The sequence below is a fragment of the Salvia splendens genome, chromosome 15 (genome assembly GCF_004379255.2).
Source record: "Salvia splendens isolate huo1 chromosome 15, SspV2, whole genome shotgun sequence".
Lineage (NCBI taxonomy): Eukaryota > Viridiplantae > Streptophyta > Magnoliopsida > Lamiales > Lamiaceae > Salvia > Salvia splendens.
Window position 1 is genome coordinate 21,493,086 of NC_056046.1, and position 24,220 is coordinate 21,517,305.

Here is a 24,220-nt window from a genome sequence, read left to right on the forward strand (position 1 = left end):
ATTGGCTGGCTTGGAAAGGGGAACCCGGACGCGGCTGGTGAAGCGTGTCTAGGTTGGGTCTGTAATCTCCAAATGCGGAACGACTCAGATTCCGCTGTAAAGGTGGCGGAGTTGGAGAAGACCTCCACGACTGAGATGGAGGAAGGGGTGGACTCGATGCCCACGGTGGGGGAGATTGATTCCAAGTCCAAGGCTGGGACGGAGGCGCATATTCGCCAAAGCCAGACGGCTGAGAAGCATATCCGCCAAAACCCGATGGCTGCGAAGGATAGCCCGAGGGGTTTGATGGATTGCAGCCATATCCCGATTCCTGAGAGTCGGGTGATTCTTCGTCTCCTCAGTGCATTTTTTAGAGAGTGGTTGTGTAGATAGTTAGTGGAGGGATTTTGTAAAAATGGTGAAAAATAGGTGGTGGGGAGTGGTATTTATAGAGGAAAAAAATAAAAATAAAAAATTTGAAATTGGCGCCGCATGCGCCGCGGCGGTTTCCGCCACTATGGTCGTCGCGCCTATAGGCGCGGCTATGCCCCCCCGCCGCGTCCTCGCCCCGCACCCGGCGATCGCCCGTCCGCCCCCCATCGCCACGCCCGCCGCGTCCACCCCCGGGGCGGACAACCTTCCCACTATAGCCCGCCCGCCCGTGGACGCGGCTATAGCCGCGTCCACTCCATAGTGGATACCCTAACAAAATTACTCACTTTCATTTTTAGTTTGTATCATCCAAAATAATTCATTATTAAAAATAAAAATTCATTTATCTTTACTTTATTTGTTCTATCTTATTTTATTATCTTCATGTAATACACAAAATATATTTGCATAATATTTTGTGCCACCAAAAGAATGAGTCATGTGTATTGGGACGGAGTAAAATGAAAAAGATCTTACAGAAACTACATAAGGATTACTCCATGCGTCCACTATTTAAAGAGCCCTTGAGTCGTCATATGTTTCAAGAAATTGTTTGACTTTGTGAAGAAAAGAAAAAGGAGAGAGTGAGTGGAATGCGAATATTAATTTTATATTAGATTGTGAGTGTAAAAGTTGGTGGAATGTGAGATCAGTATACTAAAAATGAAATAAAGTAAATAGTTCTATAAATTATGGACAACCTAAAATAGTTTTTTAAATGGTGTATAGAGAGAGTATATCTTATTAAACGGCAATGTAACATCTATTATCCATAATAAACTTTCACAGCATCAGTGATCTTTTACGCGTTATCTACTAATGACATCTTAGTCAATAATCATATATATGCATAAATTAAAAATCCAATTTTTTTATTTAAGCAAAAAAAAAAAAGAAACGGTGAAATGATGTCGACTAATAATATCAAAAGACAAGTCTTATAATTCACTGGAACACAATTTCTGTTCACCAACTGCAATTCATTAGTTACAGATTATGGTGTCGGATAACAATAACAACCGAAAAAGAATTTAATTTTGAAGCAATGAAATATTTCGATCCAAGAAGCAGTAGACAACAGATTGTAAATTAGACTACAAATGGTTCGATTCGATCAGATTTTCAAGAATTGTATACACTCCACATAGGAATCCAATCAAGGCAATTACGATGGATATATTAGCAATTATAAATAGAGAATACAAACCTAGTGGATGGATTACAACAACAGAGCATAGCAACATCTAACACAGCTATGTTCTTCGATAAATAAGCTACTTAAGAGTGCTGTAACGGTTCGTGCCATGCTTCGCCCAGTGGTCTTTAAGATCGAGGGGGGAGGAGAAGTCATACCCCTCTGCAGCGAGTCGATTGAGCAGCTTGTTGAACGCACTCCCACTCATCTTTCTCCCCCCAACTCTGGAGTAGCGTTTGTTCGCTACCTGAGGCAGTGGATACATTGAGATCGTGGTTGTACAGCACGCGGATTGCCAGCCTCCGTTCCCCCATCTGTAGCATGGCTGTGGCGAGCCTGTGCACGAGCAAACAGGGACTGGCATGGCTGATTCATCGAAATTGATTTGATTTAAACCCAGATTATCCTTCCAGGAGACTTGCTTATCTAGGTTCTCCTCATCACTGTCCAAACCCTGTTCATTACTCCAACCATTGTACGCATCAGAATTTACCTCCTCTTTTATCACTGCTTCAGCAGCTCTTTTGCCTGCTCTAGAAGGCCTGGCTGATTTCGTAGCTTCTCCTTCTTTTTCTTTCGTCTGCCTCCCTCTCCGAGGCTTGGGGGTTTCGGCTGTCTCTGCAATAACAATTTCATTGCCCCGTAAGTTTCCTTTAGGACTATATCCAGCCACTTCAGAAACACGCATTTGCTGTTGTTGCTGGTATTGGATTATACGTTTGCCCCCACTTGCAAGCTCATTTTCATATGAATCAGGGATATCGGTGTTGTCGTTCATTGAGCTCTCGCGATATAGAAGAGAAGCAATCGCTTCATCCCGTTCTTGCATGGCAGCGTTTCTTTCAGCAATTGCAGCATCCCTCTGTAACATTGCCATATCACGCTCTTGAAAAGCCCTCTTCCTCTCCTCCAATGCCATGTTCTTTTCTCGGATGGCAGCATCTCTGTCGGCCGTGATGGCCATAAAGGTTTTTATTGTCAAGTGATTGTGGTCCTTCAGTAAAGCATGAAGTCAGTAAAAATAGCATCTGATAAAGATGAGAGGTTAAACATATATTCACAGTATACCTATTTTCTTTACATTGTTTTACTACTCTCCTATTCCCCTAGCTACTAACCATCCTCGTAATGCATGGAAAGAGATGAAGATGAATAAAGACAATATATGACCATTAACTTATGGCCAACATTCACAATTTGCAAACTTTTTAATGGGTGGAAAAGAGGCAGATCTTACATTATTTTACCCTACTCTTAACCAGTTGTAATTTTCAGACAGGTATGCGTATAGAATATACTGTCTACCACAGTTGAGAAATTAACACAGGCACCGAATGATTGAAAACTGCAATATTCATACCATCATTAACAGTAGAACTAGTCTAGAAGTCCATCCTCTAAGTTTCTTTTCCTGCAAGAGGCAAATAACACCATTCAGAAAACAAAGCTCAGCAAATGCAAGATAAACTATCAGCAGCTGATTGTTCTTCTGTTTGCATCAAACTTATACAACTCTACAATCCTAGTCGCAGATAACATCAATTCAGTCTTCAAGAGGAATGGTGATTTTGTTAATATTGACTACCAAATTTCACATACATTGCTCTCCTGATGGTCGATCACGTTGTGAGTAGATAAATGGAAAGTTCGTATCGAAACTTTCAAATATTTGCTGCCTCTATTGTGCCAATTAATAAGATAATGGAAATGGATAGGTAGAAAAATTAGGCGATCACTGAGGCAAAATGCCTGCAAAGAAGTGATTTTTGAAACCATGAACATGATGCTTGATCGGGAAATCTTGGTCAAGAAGCTTCTACAGTTCTACCTGCCAAATGCCACTGACTTAACTTCATTCTAACAGCTCAAGGTTTCAAATACAACCTCATTAAGGTCCCTCTAATACAAAACACAATGCAACATCTTTGTAGCCATTGACATTGTACATCAAGGCGTGCCCCGTTCGTAAACTATTGAGAATTGTATGGATAATTTTGTTGAAAAGAAAATCGAGGCAAATTAACACTTAACAAGTACCTACAATGGATGATGGAGGATCCAAGCAGTTCATATCTAATCGAAACGAACACATTAGAAAAAAGAAAAAAAAACAACACAGTTCATAGCTGCGAATGCAGCTTCATTTTCACGAGACCGAGTTTATTGGGTTGACTTTATAGCTCGTAGTGAAGCATCAAGTTGAACAATTCCCCATTTAGAGAATAAGAAACCAGTAAAACAGGGGAAAATTCGAAGAAAGGAAGCCATGCAAAAATGTATCCGCCATTTGGACCCTGAAAAACAAAGTTTCCAGACATGGTATAGACGCGAGAAGCTCTCGCGTGTTTAAATAAACACGCATGAAGCTCTTGCGTGTTTTAACTAAACACGCATCAGGATATCGCGTGTTTAACTAAACACGCGACACGCTCTCGCGTGTTTCAGCTAAACACAAATTCTGGTCCAGACGGCAGAGACCTCACTTTCTACTCGTCCAGCTCGCTCAATCTCTCACTCTCAGCGACGGCCAACGTTTCTAGCCGGCGAAAATCGAAGTGAATCCGTGATTTTGTTGCTCTAATTCCTATTTTAAGTGATGTTAGGTAATTATTGACTATTAATTTCAATTATCATTGCTATATGTTAGTTAGGTATAGATTTAGGGTTTATGGCATTGAACTTGGTATTGAATTTTCGATTTTAATGTTGTTCAATATTTATCTAAGTATGTTGAATTTGTAGTATATGATGTTATGTCGCACTTATTTTGCAGGTTTAATGGTGTTTGTGAGTTTATATTGGGATGGGAAAATTATTCAGCTCCCAGGTTTGGGTGTTGCTTATGATCCCCCTCGTGCAAATTCATTTATTATATTGAATGAAAAGATATCATATTATCAGCTTGTATCAATGATATGTGAAAAAATTGGAATTGAGTTGGATGCACATACGATTGATTTAACATGGAGGCATCCTGTGGTTTTTAGTGGAGTGGTGAATTATATAGCTACACCAGTGGATGCTAATTTGTTGGAGTATATGTTTGGTGAAAATCCACGTCAAATTGAACTTTTTATTGAATATACTCCTGTTACCACTGCGTTGCAATTTGAACCACCTATCACTCATCATGATGTTGGAACGTCTAGGAGAGATGGTTATCCTAGTTTTGATGTCGGGACATCTAGGAGGGATGATGAATATCATAGCTTTGAATTCAACACATCTGGGAGAGAGGTTGATGAACCACTAGATGTACCAAATTTGACATGTGATGGTTATGATGGTTCTGATAATGGTGATGGTGCAGGTGGTTCTGATAATTGTGATGGTGCAGATAATGTTGGTGGTGCAGATGACTCTGATTGTGATGGTTCCGATGGTTCTCAACCAAGTGATTTTGATTATAGTGCAGAATCGTGTGAAGATTCTACAGACGATGAGGCACTTGATATGATGGTTGAGAAGTATGTACAACCATCTGTTCGTGGGGAGCAATTTGTTCCCAACTATGTGCCTGAAGGGTTACCATTTTTTCGATCATTGCCATGTGAAGGCAGCCGAGGTTACTTTTCAGAAGACCATGGATTGGTTGATGAAGATATGTGGTATTGGGATGAGGATAATCCGAGACATATAGATGTGGGAACAAAATTTGATAGCAAATTGCAGTTGAAAACTGCTATCACATTATGGCACGTGGGAACAGGTCGGATGTATGAGGTTATGGATAGTCATTCAAGAAGATGGGCATTCTCTCCCACACCCAAAGTTGTAGGAGCACCGTCGGACCTCCAATGTCTGTCCTTTTGCCCATAGACGCCTCACACAGATTATGGTATAATGTAGCAAGTGCAGCACTCGCCCAACTAATCATAGAGGCAGCCTCTACATCTCGAAGTTGGGTCAACCACATGAGAGGTATCTTACACCCTGAGCCGTCGGGTAAGATCAACCCTCCCAATAGCACAAGCACAATCATACGTGCCCGTTGAATGTAGGCTTCGTCTTCGAGACCATCTCCTAACGGTTCAATCGCCATCCTATGTATTAGCGCGGATGCCAAGATACCGTTTTCCTTCATCTCGCTTTGAAGGGGATAGAAGCCCAAGAGCTCTTCACATAAACCCCTCCACCCAGATTCACAAAACCCATTTCCAGTGAAGGGTACTCCATCAACACGTAATGCCCATAATATTTGTACGTCTTGTAATGTAATGGTAGTTTCCCCTACGGGAAGATGGAATGTATGTGTCTCTGGCCTCCAGCGCTCAACCAAAGCTGTGATCAACGCATGATCTACATCCAGAGCCTTACCACAGAAAAGTATTCCACCAAAACCAAATCTACAGACATAATCAATCACGCGTCTGTGATGATTATCGATTTCCCAGAAATGTCCTTCAAAGCGCCGAATATTGAAAGAGGTTGTTTCCTGCCCTGCCCACGCCTTGCGCGATATATGACTGTGCTGATAATGCAAAACAGAAGGATCTTCTGGTCCATATCGGGACATCCTAATATAATCAAAATTTAACATGTTTAAGTATAAACCAAATGGTATAAAAAAATTTTAACTTAATAAATTCACTCAAATTCAACCATGTTCAATAATTCACAACCAAATTCAATAATTCAAAACCTAAATATCAACCACATTCAACAAATCAACACCAAATTCAACAAATTAACACCATATTCAACCATATTCAATAATTCAACAATAATTCAACCAAATTCAATAATTCATAACCAAATCAATAATTCAAAACCAAAGTCAATAATTCAACAAAATATCAATCACATTCACCAAATTAACATCAAATGCAACAAAATAACACCAAATTCAACAAAGTAACACCTTATTCAACTGTATTCAACACTTCAACAAAACATCAACCAAATTGAATAATTCAACATCAAATACAACCAATTTCAACATAAAATCAACAAATTCAATAATTCAACACCAAATTCAACTAAATTGAACCAAAATACTTTCTAACCCATGAACCCTAACTATTATACCCACCTAAAAAATACCAATAAAATTCGAAAATAAGGGTTCAAACTTACCTAACAACACTTCAAATTGGAATGGGAGAGCTAAATATGGGATTTTCGCCGCTGCTTTCGCCGATTTTCGCTGCTTTCGGATCTGCGTCGCGTGTTTGGGGTCTGTTCTGCCTTCAGGACGTATTTTGGAAGCAAGAGAGACACGCGAGAGCGTGTCGCGTGTTTGCTTTAAACACGCGAGAGCGTGTCGCGTGTTTGCTTTAAACACGCGAGAAGAAGACGCGTCTTTCTTTTAATACACGCGAGAGGAATATGCGTGTTTCAATTTAAAACACGCGAGAGCTTCTCGCGTCTATACCATGGCTGGAAAGTTTTATTTTCAGGGTCCAAATGGCGGATACATTTTGTCATGAACTCCTTTCTTGGAATTTTGCCAGTAAAACAGCACAAAAAAAATGAATACCAACTAAAACGCCGGTGTAGGAATTCCCAAAGTGAATTCAATTTTCGATCTTCACAATTACCGGCCAAATTGCGAGCTGTAAAACGAAGATCAGAAGGTGCAAATGCTCAAGATCATAAACAAGGAAACTCATTTCAAAAGAATTAAACGATTATCGAGGATCGAGCTAGCAGATCGGGGAAAGAAGCACAAGTGAATTTCAACGCAAACCAGAGAGAGGCTTCCGGCGATGAAGAGCTTCAGTTCCTTAAGCTCTCTTTCTCTCTCTTCGCCGGAGAGAAGAGAGCTGAGTGTGCGTGTTTGCAGGCGAGAGAACAAAAGATGCCTCCTCCACAACAAGCTTTTTGAATTGGGAATTCGAACATGCTAAGTGGCGTCGTTTTAGTGGTTATGAGGATGAAACGACGTCATTTATTGGTCAACTAATCTAATTTGGGGATAAACTTCATTTTCCACCACTTGCCCTTCACTATCTCTGCACTTCAGTCAATTTGAAAAATTTGACACCAGCTTTGAAACATTTATACTATTAAAATGATCGGATTAATGACAGCGACGTGATTTATTTTTCATGAATGCAATATTTAGGCCATCCACAACGCTGTCTCTATACCGTCTCTTAAACCGTCTCTTAACTACTATTTGAGCACTATTTGAGGGCCCCACTGTCCTTTTTTCCTCCATCTCTTAACTAAGAGACGGAGGCTGCAACGCTCCGTCTCTTAACCGTCTCTATACCGTCTCTTAATTACTATTCATTCAATTTAATTTATAATTTTTTTTAAAACCCAATTCAATTTAAACAAACACACTTTATTAAAATTAAAACAATATTACAACTTAACATTAAAAAAGCGAAGACATAATTAAAATTCTAAAAAAATAAAAATGACATAATTTAATATTCTCCGCCAAAGTTTTCCCAAATGTGCTCAATTAGATCCTCTTGGAGTTGGGTGTGGGCGCTAGAGTCGCGTGTCCTTGCCCGAATAGCCAACCGTTCTTGTATAGATGGATGCGCTCCACTTCGCGGCGGACTACTTGCAGTTGAGCTTCCGGGGGATTCGGGGTCGAACCAATTTCCGGCATCGGGTCCTTCGTCTCGGACAATCATGTTGTGCAAGATTATGCACGTATACATGATGTCGACCATGCTCTCCATGAACCACGAACGAGCCGGGGCTTTGATGATGTTGAAGCGCGCTTGGAGAACCCCGAACGCCCTCTCCACATCCTTGCGCGCAGCCTCCTGCTTCTGCGCAAAAAGAGCCTGCTTTGGGTTCGCTGGCCTGCCGCACGTCTTCACGAAGGTCGGCCACTTCGGGTAGATGCCGTCGGCGAGATAGTACCCCATTTTATACCGTCGGTTGTTGGCGACGAAGTTGATGGCCGGCGCTTTACCATCCAAAACTTCGGTAAAGAGGTCGGACTGTTGGAGCACGTTTACGTCGTTGTTCGAGCCAGGGACCCCGAAGTACGCGTGCCAGATCCAAAGTCGGTAGTCGGCAACGGCCTCGAGTACAACGGTTGGGTGGGTGCCTTTGTGGCCGCTCGTGTAGGAACCCCTCCAAGCCACCGGGCAATTCTTCCATTGCCAGTGCATGCAATCGACACTGCCAAGCATCCCGGGGAATCCGTGCACTTGTTCGTGCAGGTTGAGGAGGAACTGACAATCCTCCGTGGTTGGCCTCCGGAGAAATTCGTCACTGAAGGCTGCCCGGACGCCTCTGCAGAAGTTGAGCAAGCACAAGCGCCCAGTACTGTCTCCGATGTGCAGGTATTCGTCGAATATGTCGGCCGTTTGTCCAGTCGCAAGCTGCCGGATGGCTGCAGTACATTTCTGCAGCGTCGTGTGGCTGGGACGACCGACCGCGTCGAACCCTTCTCGGAAGAACTCCTCCCTGGCCGCCAAAGTATTCGCTATGTGGAGAAATAGCGGTTTCCGCATGCGGAAACGGCGACGGAAATAGGTATCTCCCCAAATCGGGTTATCGCAGAAGTAGTCGCGTACTAACCGTGCGGCGGCTTCCTCCCGGTTCCGATTGATGTACTTCCGGGAGCGTCGTGGGGGTGGTGCGGCTTCCTCCGCCTCTCGTCGTCGATCTTCTTCGAGTGATTGTTCCATTAATTGACGCATTTGCTCAAAAGGATCCATTTGTTTGAGTTGATTGAAGATGGAAATTGGAGTGATAGAGAGGATTTGAGAGGAATAGATGTGTGTTTGTGTTTGAAATGAGTATGGAATAGAATTATTTATAGAGTAAAAAAATTAAAAATTTAAAAAATGAAAATAAATATTTAACGGTAATATTACCGTTTGAAAAAAAAAAAAATTTTTTTTTTTATTAAAAATCGATTTTTTTTAAAAAAAAAATGAATTATTGCGTCATCAGTGACGACGCCCACTCGCGGGCCAGCGAGTGGGCGTCACGCACGCATGGGGACGTGCCACGTGTCTCGGGCGCGTGGCGAGACAGCTCGTCTCGTGTCTCTCCGAGACGAGCTACGCGACGAGCCGGTCGCGAGCTGGAGACGAGACGGCCGCTGCAATGCGTCTCGCGGGGGTCTCGTCTCTCCGAGACGAGACGCGAGCCCGGCGCGAGACGCGTTGTGGATGGTCTTACTAGCTATGTGTAATATGCACCAATTATCAAACTATAAGTAAAGAGTTGACTTTAATTTTACAATAATAATTTTAAAATATAAAATTATCAAAAAGTCATGCATTTCGTAGATTGTTGGAACTTGGGGTACAAAGTATTAAGTATATGAACACCTAAATTTTTGCTCTTCATCCCCAGAGTTGAGGCACTATGGATTTGGGATTCATGCCCCCTACCATGTAAACCTTAATAAATGCAAGCTTAAATTTATAATCTATAATCTATAAATATATAAAAGCACGGTACATGCTAATGCTAAGAAAAAATTTCCGCCCACATTCATGAAATATTATAACTATATTATAAAATTGTATTAGCATATAATATACATTATTAATATATGATTGATTTGACATAGAAAATAAAGGGATGTCACTTACTCAAATCACACTCTTTTTGACCATTGGATAAAAATAAGGTAGTCACTCGCTCAATTTATTTTATTGACCAATGAAATTATGACATTTGTTATAATCTCATTGGTTAATAAATATTTTTATTATTTAAATACTTCCTCCGTCCCGCACTACTTGCACTTATTTTCTTTCTGAGCGTCCCAAGTTATTTGCACTCTTTCCATTTTTAGTAACAATTTATACCTACAGCCGTAATTGTTGACTTTGTCTATCACTCATTCCTTAATCTCCGTGCCCAAAAGGAAATGTGCAAGTAGTGCGGGACGGAGAGAGTATCTTTTATTATTCAAATATTTTATATATATTTGGTACAATCTCATTGGTTTAATAGATTTCTGATATGGGAAAGAACATGGCAATACAAAAGTCTTGAAAACTTTATGAGAGCATCTCCAATAACCGGCGTCACCACCGCGACGCCGATTTTTTGCCGACGCCGGTTTGACGCCGAACCATTGGAACCGGCGTCGGCGAAATCGGCGTCAAAATCGGCGTCGCCATGCCGATTCCCGCGCTGACGCCGGTTCCGACGCCGATCCTCACGGGCGCCATTGTGCGTCCCGGATCGGCGCCAAACCGGCGTCGGATTTAATTTTTTTTTTTGTTTTTCGAAAACACTATATATACGCGCGTTGAACCTCATTTTCATTCGCACCACTTGTTTTAACGAGTATTCTCTCTACCTTACTTTCTGTTCAAGATCAATTTAAGAAATGAGTAATGCCGGTGGTAGTGGTGGGGATGCGGATGAGTACGAGCGTATGATGAACGAAGAGCTAGATGCCTATACGAGCCGTGAGGTTGATCGATGGATGCAGAGTTATATGCAGCCGGCGGCACCTCGCCCACGACCAGTTGTCCACCGTCGACAAGTGGTGCATCGTGATCATGAAGCTGCACATCAGCGCCTGTTCACAGATTACTTCGCAGAGGAACCGCGTTTTGACGCCAACCATTTCAGGCGTCGTTTTAAGATGAGGCGGGACTTATTTATACGTATTGTTAACGCATTGGAGCAGCGATATCTGTATTTCCGCTTCAGGCACGATGCGGCTGGCAGACCCGGCCACACCCCTATTCAAAAGTGCACTGCGGCAATCAGGCAGTTGGCCTACGGCACCGCGGCAGACATGTGGGACGAATACCTCCACATCGGTGAGACGACTGCCATCGAATGTATGAAGTATTTCTGCCAGGGCGTGATCGAAGTATTCGGTGATCAGTATCTCCGAAAGCCTACCCCCGAAGATTGCCGGAATCTGCTGCGGATGCACGGGGATCAGCACGGGTTCCCGGGAATGCTAGGCAGCATAGATTGTATGCATTGGGAATGGAAGAACTGTCCCGCTGCCTGGAAGGGGTTTTACACGACCGGCTACAAGGGAAAAAATCCCACGATGATCCTCGAGGCCGTGGCTGATTACCGGTTGTGTATTTGGCATGCGTATTTTGGGATAGCCGGTTCGAACAACGACCTAAACGTCCTTAACTCGTCGCCCCTTTTCAACGAGCAGTGCCAGGGCGTCGGTCCGGCCATCAGTTTTGTCGCCAACGACAACCAGCATGATATGGGCTACTACTTGGCGGATGGGATATACCCTAGGTGGCCCGTCTTTGTGAAGACGATCCGGTGCGCATCAGATCCGAAGAAGGCCTACTTTGCGACGCGGCAGGAGTCGGCACGAAAGGACGTGGAGCGCGCATTTGGTGTGCTTCAAGCTCGATGGGCTGCATTTAAGGGACCAACGCGTTTGTGGCATGTCGACTGCATTGCTGATATAATGTACGCCTGTATTATCATGCATAACATGATCGTCGAAGATGAAGGTGTACAACTGACTGATTGGGCCACCGACGATAATGAAGCAGGTCCAAGCCACGGCGTCACCACCGCCAACGTACGAGGTGGGGTACCGCACGATGAAGAAGCCCTCCTCCAAGCACATCGATGAAGAAGCCCTCCTCCAAGCACATGCCGACATGCGTCAGACGGAGGCTCATATTCGACTGCAAAAGGATTTAGTTGAAGAGTTGTGGGCGCGGAGGATTGCAAGGCGTTAGTTTTTATGCAAATTTATGTAATTTTTTAAATGTAATTTTTTTTAATTATTGTACTTTTTTTTTAAAATTAATGTACTTTTTAAATTTTAATATTATTATTCGAATTTTCCGTATTTGTCTCGTAAATTAAATTCCGTATATTGATACGAGTGTAAATTAAATTATATAATTGTTATTAGTGATGTGGATAGGTAGTGTGAAGACTATGTGATGGCTATTTGATGTCCAGTTGATGTGGCAAGCTGATGTGGCAGGAGAATTGTAGTGCTGATGATGTGGTAGTGTGAAGGCTATTTGAGGGCTATTTGACGTCCTAACCTATTGGAGATGCTCTGAGTGGGTTCCTATAAAGAAGTAAGAGGCGTTCAGAGGAGATGTCTGAAAGCAAAGATACGTTGGACACAACTATGAAAGCTTTGACAAGTTCAATGAAAGATTCAGAGAAGAGACATGACAAATGTGACAAACTGATGAGTGCAACATCCAGTTTGATAGATAATTGGGTGAAATCTTTAAAACCCCCTATATATAATTTCTTTTATTGCTTGATGAAGATTCAAAATTAAGTAATGCATTGGGAAAAGTAGGAGCAAAGCTGAAAAATCCAACATCAAATTGAGGAATTGTCTGAAGATCTGAGGTACAATTTTTGTGGGTTCAGTTTTATGTGTCTATTGTCAAATTCTATGTTTGCACAATCTCCTGCTGCAACATTTAATAAGCTCTGTAGAACGTGGATGAGATATAATGTTCCATGTTGATAGCTCTCTTATTTTTGTTAATTTTCTAGTTTAGTTTTTTTTTTACCTTCATAGAGCTAAAGTTCTCTCCGTAGAGAAGCTAGTAGTAGTTTTAATTTTTATTTGTCTTTTGCATTAATTTTCATTTTTTTATTTTGTCCTTTTAATTATCTTTTCTTTAAAGAAAATTTAAAAAATAAAAAAAAGAAGAGCAGGGTCAGGGAATCGATGAGTTAATCTCAGCAGCCGCCGAGAGAATGACAATGAGGACAGACCATCCTTAGTGGTCCGCTGAACTGCTAAATCCTAAACTGCATTTAGCGGCCCACTGATGCGATTCAGAAGCGACATTCTATATAAGGTATGTTTCCTCCTTTCATTCTTTCATTCGTTCTACTTTCAAACCCTAGCACCCACTTCCACTATCTTTATATTTCGTTTTCGTCACATTATTCACGCACCCACACTTCATATTCACATCACTTAATCAAATTCTTTGAATTCTACTAATTGTTCTTGTGCTCAATTGTCAACCAACGTAATAAACGTTCTTTTTGTAATTTCTGAGCATTGATCTTGAAGTCTTTTATTGAATGACGTTGTTGGTATATATTTTAGTAGTGCGGATTGGAGTTTGATGGTGAATAATATACTTGTGATAAATTGTTGGTGAATTTGTGAGTTGAAGTTATTGAAATTTAATAATTTATTAAATGTTGAGTGCGTGAATATGCTTAATTCTTGTAGATGAAATTAGAATACCCCTTTGGCTTGTTGTTGATACGCATATTCAATGTTTATAGCATTGTGAGACTATTTTAACTTGCATGACTTGTGTATATCTAGAGCCTATATTGATTTGCATGATCTTGGTATATTGTTTAAAATTCTTGCAAATCATTAGAGGATAGAGATCATGACAGGGTGATTTTTGAATCAAGGTAGATTAGTTTGTTGTGCATGTTTAATTCATTTTACATATATTTAATTATTTTTGGTACATTAATTTGGCTGAACCAGTGGTTCAACCGGTCTGACTAACTGAACCTTAAATCAATAGCTTCATCGGTTCACTCATCGATCCGATTTTTAAAATATTGACTAACATTATTTTAGTTAACATTCTCCTCATTTATCTTACTTTACTAACTATACATTAATTATCGTGTCATCCCACGTGTCTTTATTTTTTTCGGAGGGAATATTAAATGAGCAAAACCCAGGGGGTTAAAATGTTAATACATGAACAGTCGAATGGAAATAAAAGTAGTAAAGGGGCAAGTGATGCAAAATGAAGTTTATCACCAAATTAGTTGACTAGCAAAGAAGGCAAAGGACAGAGGTGCGCAGTTCCGGCAAAACATATGGGTCCGAAAACCGAAAACGGAAAACGGTATACGACCCGTACCCGAGTAGACCAATAAATGACGTCGTTTCATCCTCACAACCACTAAAACGACGCCACTTAACAGGTCCGAATTCCCAATTCAAAAAGATTGTTGCGGAAAGAGGCATCTTTCATTCTCTTGCCTGCAAAGAGACACACTCAGCTCTGTTCTCTCCGGCGAAGAGAGGGAAGAGAGTGAAACTAAGATAGAGAGAGAGAGAGATCTTAAGGAAGCTGAAGCTCTTCATCGCCGGAAGCCTCTCTCTGGTTTGCACTAATTATGTTGAAATTCACCTGTGCTTCTTTCCCCGATCTGCTAGCTCGATCCTCGATAATCGTTTAATTCTTTTGAAATGAGTTTCCTTGTTTATGATCTTGATCATTTGCACCTTCCGATCTTCGTTTTACAGCTCGCAGTTTGTACCTTCTGATCTTCGTTTTACAGCTCGCAATTTGTCTACAGGAATTGTGAAGATCGAAAATTGAGTTTACTTTGGGAATTCCTACACCGGCGTTTTTGTTGGTAATCATTTTGTTTGTGCTGTTTTACTGGTTTCTTATTTGCTAAATGGGGAATTGTTCAACTTGATGCTTTACTAGGAGCTAGAAAGTCAACCCAATAAACTCGGTCTCGTGAAAAATAAGCTGCATTAGCAGCTATGTATATTGTGTTCGTTTCGATTAGATATGAACTGCTCGAATCCTCTATCATCCATTCTAGGTACTTATTAAGTGTTAATTTGCCACGATTTTCTTTTCAACAAAATTATCCATACAATTCTCAATAGGTTTCAAACGGACACGTCTTGCTGTACAGTGTCAATGGCTACAGAGAATTCACGTTGTGTTTTGTATTAGAGGGACTTATGAGGTTGTATTTGAAACCTTGAGCTGTTAGAATGAAGTTAAGTCGGTGGCATTTGGCAGGTAGAACTGTAGAAGCTTCTTGACCAAGATTTCCCGATCAAGCATCATATTCATGGCTTCAAAAATCACTTCTTTGCAGGCATTTTGCCTAAGTGATCGCCTAATTTTTCTACCTATCCATTTCCATTATCTTGTTAATTGGCACAAGTCAAACTCGTAGAGGCAGCTAAAATTTGAAAGTTACGATACAAACTTTCCATTTGTCTACTCACATCTTGATCGGCCGTCAGAAGATCCAATGTATGTGAAATTCTCTTTCCCCCTTTCTTTCCTTGAATTTGGTAATCAATATCAACTAAATCACCATTCCTCTTGATGACTGAATTGATGTTATCTACGACTAGTAGGTGTTGTGTTCGAGTGCTTTTTGGATTTGTATAAGTTTGATTAGTAATTTGTTAGTACGACCTGATGCAAACAGCAGAAAAAGCAGCTGCTGATTGTTTGTTTTGCATTTGCTGAGCTTTGTTTTCTGAATGATGTTATTTGCTTCTCGCAGGAAAAGACACTTAGAGGATGGACTTCTAGACTAATTCTACTGTTAATGATGGTATGAATATTGCAGTTTTCAATCATTAGGTGCCTGTGTTAATTTCTTAATTGTGGTAGACTTGTAGACAGTAGTATATTCTATACGCATACCTGTCTGAAAATTACAACTGGTTAAGAGTAGGGTAAAATAATGTAAGATCTGCCTCTTTTCCACCCATTAAAAAGTTTGCAAATGTTGAATGTTGGGCCATAAGTTAATAGTAATATATTGTCTTTATTCATCTTCATCTCTTTCCATGCTTTACGAGGTTAGTAGCTAGGGGAATAGGAGAGTAGTAAACTATGTAAAGAAAATGGGTATACTGTGAATGTATGTTTAACCTCTCATCTTTATCAGATGCTATCTTTTCTGACTTCATGCTTTAATGAAGGACCACAATCACTTGACAATAAAAACCTTTATGGCCATCACGGCCGACAGAGATGCTGCCATCCGAGAAAAGAACATGGCATTGGAGGAGAGGAAGAGGGCTTTTCAAGAGCGTGATATGGCAATGTTACAGAGGGATGCTGCAATTGCTGAAAGAAACGCTGCCATGCAAGAACGGGATGAAGCGATTGCTTCTCTTCGTTATCGAGAGAGCTCGATGAACGACAACGCCGATATCCCTGATTCATATAGAAATGAGCTTGCAAGTGGGGGTAAACGTATCATCCAGTACCAGCAACAACAGCAGATGCGTGTTTCTGAAACTGATGGATATAGTCCTAAAGGAAACTTACGAGGCAATGAAATTGTTATTGCAGAGACTGCTGAAACCCCAAAGCTTCGGAGAGGGAGGCAGACAAAAGACAAAGAAGGAAAAGCGACGAAATCTGCCAAGCCTCCGAGAGCAGGCAAAAGAACTGCTGAAACAGTGATAAAAGAGGTAAATTCTGATGCGTACAATGGTTGGAGTAACGAACAGGGTTTGGACAGTGATGAGGAGAACCTAGATAAGCAAGTCTCCTGGAAGGATAATTTGGGTTTAAACCAAATCAATTTCGATGAATCAGCCATGCCAGTCCCTGTTTGCTCGTGCACAGGCTCGCCACAGCCATGCTACAGATGGGGGAACGGAGGCTGGCAATCCGCGTGCTGTACAACCACGATCTCAATGTATCCACTGCCTCAGGTAGCGAACAAACGCTACTCCAGAGTTGGGGGGAGAAAGATGAGTGGGAGTGCGTTCAACAAGCTGCTCAATCGACTCGCTGCAGAGGGGTATGACTTCTCCTCTCCCCTCGATCTCAAAGACCACTGGGCGAAGCATGGCACGAACCGTTACAGCACTCTTAAGTAGCTTCATTATCGGAGTTAGATGATGCTATGCTCTATTCTGTTGTTGTACTCCATCCACTAGGTTTTGATTCTCTCTTTATAAATGCTAATATATCAATTGTAATTGTCTTGATTGGATTCGTAATCTAATTTACACTCTGTTGTATACTGCTTATTGGATCGAAATATTTCATTACTTCAAAATTAAATGTACTTTTTTGCTTGTCTATCAGCAGCGGTTGAAGGCCGTTAATCAATCGAGTTCATAGTTGGTTGGATGCACACACACACTTGTATGTTTTTAGGGTCATGTTGAATATTGTATTTTTAAAGATTCAATCTTCATAAACATGTTGGTATCATGTATTTAGATCAATTAATAATAGTGTTGCTCGCAATTTTAGTTATTTATAATAATCTTGTACCCATGAGATTGTATGATGGATGACAAACCCTCTTTGCTTGAAGGTTTTGGCCTCGGAAAATGTTTAAAATCCGACATATTAGAGCATCCACAATAGCGCCTAGCGCACCGCCTAGCCGAGCGCCGGCGCTAGGCGGTGCGCTAGGCGGTCTATTGCAGCCGCCCAGCGATTTTCGCGAAAAAAAAACCGCCTAGCGCTCGGCGGTTCCGTGGCGCTAGGCGGTGCGCTAGGCGATCCGCTAGGCGCTATTGCAGCGTCCGGATCGCCTAGCGCACCGCCTAGCGCGAATTTTTAATTTTTTTTTTGTTTCCGAAACACTATATATACGCGACATGCCGACATGCGCCAAACGGAGGCTCATATTCGACTCCAAAAGGATTTAATTGAAGAGTTATGAGCGCAGAGGATTGCACCAGTAGTTTTTTTTGTTAATTATGTAATTTTTAAATTTTAATAATATTATTGAATTTTCTCGTATATGTATAGTAAATTAAATTGCGTATTTTGTGTGATTGTTAATTATTTGTTTTATATAATTTTGAGTGATGTGGCTGGGCTATTTATGATGTGGCTAGGCTATGGCTGGGCTATTTATGATGTGGCAGGAGGATTTTTAGTGTTGATGATGAGGCAGGAGGAGTTTGTGGCTAGGCTATGGCTGAGCTATTGCTGGGCTATTCCTATTGTGGATGGCCTTATAGTTTCTTAAAATTATGTACTCCTCCGTAGTTCTTAGAAACTTTTGAATTAACATATTATTTCTGCACGTTATTTTATTTATGAGGAGGGTGGGTCTTATCTTGAAGGTTTTTGGCCTAAAACAATATAATACTAACAATTTTCTTAATTTATTTAGTTGATAGATGCGTTAAATGGTTGTTGGAAGTTGGAATTAGAATTGAATTGAATTATGTCATAAAAAAATCAACACTTCATTATAATATTATTTGTAGTGTATAAGAACAGATATCGTATACGATTACGTACTACAAATATAATTTCTGATATTCACCCGCATGTGTAAATATCGAATTTAGTACATTGTCTTGATTACTAGAGTAGTACATTATTGTAATATCATTATTGATACCCTTGCAATACACTATACATATAACAAAAACTTGCATAAATAGGTATAATAAAAAAAACTCTCATCAACTATTCCTACCTGAAAAAACTTGCATAAGTGCCAGTACTTAGTTCATTTTTAGAATTGCTCTCAACTGCCAAAATTTCCTATAGAGGGCATTTTTGGGCGAAAATTATCACCAGATATAAAAAATGATACTCCCCCCGTCCATTGAAATTATTCTCATTTTACCATTTTGAAATGCCCACGAAAAATAGTCTCATTTCTTAAAATGGAAAGTTTCTCTCATGCTTTTCCACTTTTTTTCCCTCTCTCTCATACTTAACCCTTTTTCTCCCTATCTCTCTTACTTTACCAACTTTTTCTCCCCATCTCTCTTACTTTATCAATTTCTTATTAAAACCCGTGTCGTCAACAAATGAGACTATTTTTTATAGACGGAGAGAGTAATAAATAGTTAAAGTAGAGATATAGTAAAGTGGGATGAATAATAATATAGATAAGACTCTTCTCTACATTATTATATCTCTAAGTTTACTATTTTTCCACTTAAACTATTTATTTCATTTTTTCAAAATTGAGTGCTCAAAATTAAATGTCTCTACTACAGTGGGACAGATGGTAATTTTTAGGTACAAAAAGCGATATAAAAAAATCATTGACCATTTCTGTGCAAAACGTTAAGATCATGTAGTACCATTTTGAAGTTCACTCTAAATTGAAAAATTAGATTTATTTTATTTTGTGCAATTATTCAATTTATCAAAATCATTATTGAAGTATCGAATTAGTTGCTAAATAAGGCGAGAATAGATAATAGTTGTACCTAGAACCGACCAACTCGCCAACTTATCAATTTTGAATCATCTTGATACGAGTTATATCTCCCATATCTCGCATATATTAGTAATTAATATTTTGACAATATATTTGGCTTAGTTGGTTAAGATTATGTTAGATTTAGTATTTGAGGAGGCCACATTATAAATATGTGGGAATATTTCATAATTAGGATTCATTCATGAAATAGAATAACATTCACGCAGCTTTTCTCTTCTTCTTCAATATCAAACCCTAGTTCTTGTCGTTGTTGATCGTCGGGCAAAGATTCCCGCGACTTCACGAAGAAATTGATCCTAGTTCTTGTCGTGTGCGATCGACGGGCAAGCGTTCCCATGACCTCACGGAGGAATTCGTACGAGGTTAAGGAGTTCATCCGTAACAATTGGCGCTTTCATTGACGAACTCACTGTTCAATGGCGAATCGTGGCGTGGAATGCACGAAACCGATCGTCAATTCATCCGCAGGCGTCTTCCGCCGGCATGATTCTGTGCTCGCGATGAGCGGCTCCATAGATGCGCAGGCGCTCGCCTTCAAACATGTCCTTGCGTCGCTGGCCCGCATCGAGGCACGTCTGGACTCGGCGGAACTGCGATCCGCCACCACACAGCCGCTGCCGCGACCTGAACCTGATCCTCCGTATCACGATTGGCATAGAGGGCGACCCATCTTCAACTACGAGCATGAATCAACCCCAATTAGGGTTTGGCTGGCCGCATCTCTCGGATCCACATCCGTGGGGGAGTCTCGGCATCACAGCACCGGAAATCGGTGCAGGCATCCGACAGCATGGGATAACCCCGCCCATCGGCAGGAGGATCACGGTGGTAGGAACGCGACGGCGTGGGACAGCCCATGGGGCAGACGTGACAGCGGGGGTTATTTCGACCAGCACCGTTATGATCAACCCCGTTTGGAGAAGCCACGTTATGAGGGGATGAAGCGCAGGGTAGCATCAATGCACTCTCCGCTCCGGCCCGAACCTGATCCACCCTCGCAGCCGCTGCCTCACCCTTCCTCCGACGATGAAGACGACTCCGGATCTGAAACGGAGTCTGAGTCCGACGCTCCGGAAGTCAGGTCACTCGCCGCGAAGCCAGTCGAAGAGACTCCGAAATCAAACGGAAGACCAAAGCCAAGCCCGCCGTGGATCCTGTCACTCCGGAGAAATCCGCCGCCGCTTCGAAACGCCCCGCTGAGGACACGGCCAGTAAGGATGCAAAGAAGCCGAAGAAGAGCCCTGCCGCCGAGCCAGAGACAACGGAGAAAAAGTCGAATATGTTCCAGAGGCTGTGGAGAGAGGAGGACGAGATCGTGATTTTGGAAGCGATGATAGAGTGTCAGAACAAGTTCAAAGTCGATCCGTTGGCGAATCTGGATGATGAAGGGAGACGTTCAACTGTTCGTTGTGCGTTTGATCCAGGAGGAGACATCTCTCAACAATTTTTGGGGCTTTCAACTCTAGTCGTCGCTTCGTGGTTTCCACCTTGAGGACAAGGTGGATTTCAACCGTGGGGGAGTTGATACGAGACATATCTCCCATATCTCGCATATATTAGTAATTAATATCTTTACAATATATTTGGCTTAGTTGGTTAAGATTATGTTAGATTTAGTATTTGAGGAGGCCACATTATAAATATGTGGGAATATTTCATAATTAGGATTCATTCATGAAATAGAACAACATTCACGCAGCTTTTCTCTTCTTCTTCAATATCAAACCCTAGTTCTTGTCGTTGTTGATCGTCGGGCAAAGATTCCCGCGACTTCACGAAGGAATTGATCCTAGTTCTTGTCGTGTGCGATCGACGGGCAAGCGTTCCCGCGACCTCACGGAGGAATTCGTACGAGGTTAAGGAGTACATCCTTAACACATCTCTACTCAAATTGCACACTAATCGAGTAAGAATTTTATCAGGATAGATATTGAAATATTTTCAATGGTAACCATTTATATTTAGCACACGGTTCGCATTAGCCCACATATTTCTAGTTACATTACATCTCAAGTGAGTGTTTTAGCAACTCTCAGAGTTTTACAGTTTATTTTTTATTTTTTTTATTTATGTATGAATCTAAATATCCTCAAGGGTCCTTGAAGCTAAATATCTGTGACTAGTAAGAATCCGTAGCCTCTATCTCCATACCTTTTCATGGAGATTCAGGTTGATTGTTGGTAATGGTATCGTCGGAGGAAGGGCGTACACCTCATTTTAAAATGTAAAATGTCAAACTCATACTAATATGCCTCTCCACCTTCAATAACTCTTAATTTTGATCAAGAGAGTTCAATGCATCAAAATCAAGCTTACATGAGATATTAGCATGTATGATTTCTCTGCTCTCCAAGTATTGTACTATGCTTATAAAATTGATTTGAAATATTAAGATGTGATGGAATACAGGAAATCTGTCAATTAGCCATAATCACTTATGAGCCATCAGTATGTTGATGATGTATATATGACATGCTTTGTTGTTTCCTTGACTTCAATCCATTCATTACATCCTAATGCATACTTTCTTTAATATGCAGGAAGAGATTGAAAATGAAATATGAGAGGATGCAGATGCTTTGGCTGTGAAAACCTCATCTGTTCAATAATCTATCACAAGGTACCAATCCTAAATTTTGGTTGGCCCTTATATTCAAATTCTCTCATTGATTGTTGATGTAGTCACAAAACTCATTATATAAACTCCCATCACATGTAGTACTAATCATTTTTCTTGAAGAATATGATTGTGATAAACCTTGGATTGTAGAATAGTTAAAAGGAGTCATCAGCAATAAGCTAGGTTCCAGAATCAATGCAAATGTTGATTGAAGGGAACATTAGTGATATAAAACAACAAACCGAGTAGTAGTAGTAGTAGGAGTTTATAATGTCTGAATCATGCCGACACTCATCATAATTTAACACTAACAACCAACCAATTTAACTCAAAGATTAAGGCAAAATGCTTAAAATTGAAACAAAAATGACATCAAAACCTTAAGAAATCAAGAAAATAAAAGAGCAATGCATCATTCATCAATCATATTATATCAAGGCTGTTGCTGAGCATCCAAGTATCCTGCATCAACAAGCACCTTTTCCCTCTTAGCAAGCTCAATATCTTCATCCACCATCATCTTCACAAGCTGCTCAAACCCCACCTTAGGCTTCCACCCAAGCACCTTCTTCGCCTTGCTCGCATCGCCCTTAAGGTTGTCCACCTCGGTCGGCCGGAAGTACCGCTTGTCGATCACAACGTGGTCCTTCCAGTCGAGCCCCGCCGACCCGAACGCCACAGCCAGGAACTCCTCCACCGTGTGGGACTCCTCAGTGGCAACAACGTAGTCATCCGGCTTCTCCTGCTGGAGCATCAGCCACATTGCCTCCACATAGTCTCCCGCGAACCCCCAATCGCGGGAGGCCTGGAGGTTCCCGAGGAACAGCTTGCTCTGTAGGCCGATTTTGATCCGCCCTACAGCGCGGGTTATTTTCCGGGTCACGAAATTCTCGCCGCGGCGCGGGGATTCGTGATTGAAGAGGATTCCGTTGCAGGCGAATATTCCGTAGGCCTCGCGGTAGTTGACGGTGTACCAATGGGCGGCGCATTTGGCGGCGGCGTAGGGGGAGCGGGGGTGGAAGGGGGTGTTTTCGGACTGCGGCGGAGGAGTGGATCCGAACATCTCGGAGGAGCCGGCCTGGTAGTAGCGGATGTGGGAGCGGCCGGAGGAGGCGATGTGGGAGCGGACGGCCTCGAGGAGGCGGAGGGCGCCGGTGGCGACGACGTCGGCGGTGTAGTCGGGGATCTCGAAGGAGACGGCGACGTGGGACTGGGCGGCGAGGTTGTAAACCTCGTCGGGGAGGATGGTGTCGAGCCAGCGGCGGAGGGAGGAGGCGTCGGTGAGGTCGGCGTAGTGGAGCTTCATGCGGGCCTTGTGGGCGTTGTGAGGGTCGATGTAGATGTGGTTGATCCGCTGGGTGTTGAAGTTGGAGGAGCGACGGATCAGCCCGTGCACCTCGTATCCCTTTTGGAGGAGAAATTCGGTTAGGTAGGAGCCGTCCTGCCCGGTGATGCCGGTGATCAATGCGATTTTCGCCGATTTTGATTCTGATTCAGATTCAGATTCAGATCTGACGGCGGCGGCGGAGGCCATTGGAGGAAAATATTCGGAGAGAGTGTTGAGAAATTGAGACTCGATTTATTGGCGATTTTTTTTCCTCCCTTCTATGCTGTGTATTGACGGTGCTTCCTTTATTACTTTTCTTTTTTCCTTTGCCTTTTTTCTTCTCCATCTTCTCTTATTAATTGTGAATTAATTTCTTTGTCTAATAAAAGTCATGCATAAATTAAGTAGGGTAATGTGAATTAATTTATTTGTCCAATAAAATTCAAGCTTAAACGGTTCTCCGGTTCTTGGTACCGGTTTATTAAATAAAACCTATTATGGTTAGAATCTAACCGGAAACCGAATAACAATTCAGTTTTATTTTTTATAATTTAATATACGAATAAATCTAACTTAATTGAATTAATATTGAATTGAAATAAAATAATTTGAAACCTTGAGTGATTTTTAGATTTAAACAATATTAAATTTGCGAGCTCTGTTTTCTGAAGTATTTAAAATGTTTAAACCGTGATGCTTTGAATCTACAATTATTTCTCCATTCCATTTTTTATGAACTAACTATTATGAGTAGAATACTATAAGTTTGTTTTTAATTTTCAAAAGAACTTATACAAATACAATATCATTTCACAACAAGACCAAT

General features: G+C 41.4%; 3 protein-coding genes across 12 annotated transcripts; 1 reads left to right on the plus strand and 2 right to left on the minus strand.

The window, feature by feature from the left end:
- Positions 1–1,496: 1,496 nt before the first annotated feature.
- LOC121768443 (protein BASIC PENTACYSTEINE6-like) lies at positions 1,497–7,557 on the minus strand. 5 transcript variants are annotated; one of them, XM_042164955.1, is made up of 4 exons: positions 7,296–7,554; positions 6,683–7,161; positions 2,967–3,017; positions 1,497–2,600 (listed from the first exon to the last, which is right to left on the minus strand). In XM_042164955.1, exons 3-4 carry the CDS (start codon positions 2,970–2,972, stop codon positions 1,686–1,688), a joined length of 921 nt encoding a protein of 306 aa, XP_042020889.1. In that variant the 5' UTR covers positions 2,973–3,017; positions 6,683–7,161; positions 7,296–7,554; the 3' UTR covers positions 1,497–1,685. The 5 variants fall into 5 exon arrangements, 4 of the variants coding, with proteins under 4 accessions (XP_042020889.1, XP_042020887.1, XP_042020890.1 ...); XM_042164953.1 differs by having other exon boundaries at positions 7,086–7,161; positions 7,296–7,553; XM_042164956.1 differs by lacking the exon at positions 6,683–7,161.
- A 6,754-nt stretch (positions 7,558–14,311) lies between these two features.
- Positions 14,312–17,296, plus strand: LOC121769018 (protein BASIC PENTACYSTEINE6-like). 6 transcript variants are annotated; one of them, XM_042165662.1, is made up of 5 exons: positions 14,312–14,619; positions 14,763–14,875; positions 15,280–15,519; positions 15,779–15,829; positions 16,203–17,296. In XM_042165662.1, exons 4-5 carry the CDS (start codon positions 15,824–15,826, stop codon positions 17,112–17,114), a joined length of 918 nt encoding a protein of 305 aa, XP_042021596.1. In that variant the 5' UTR covers positions 14,312–14,619; positions 14,763–14,875; positions 15,280–15,519; positions 15,779–15,823; the 3' UTR covers positions 17,115–17,296. The 6 variants fall into 6 exon arrangements, with proteins under 6 accessions (XP_042021596.1, XP_042021595.1, XP_042021594.1 ...); XM_042165661.1 differs by having other exon boundaries at positions 14,816–14,875; XM_042165660.1 differs by lacking the exon at positions 15,280–15,519 and having other exon boundaries at positions 14,313–14,619.
- Positions 17,297–22,313: 5,017 nt separating this feature from the next.
- On the minus strand, positions 22,314–23,718 carry LOC121769109 (GDP-mannose 4,6 dehydratase 1-like). Its single transcript, XM_042165800.1, has one exon. The coding sequence runs from the start codon at positions 23,599–23,601 to the stop codon at positions 22,501–22,503; it is 1,101 nt and encodes a 366-aa protein (XP_042021734.1). The 5' UTR covers positions 23,602–23,718; the 3' UTR covers positions 22,314–22,500.
- Positions 23,719–24,220: the final 502 nt, after the last annotated feature.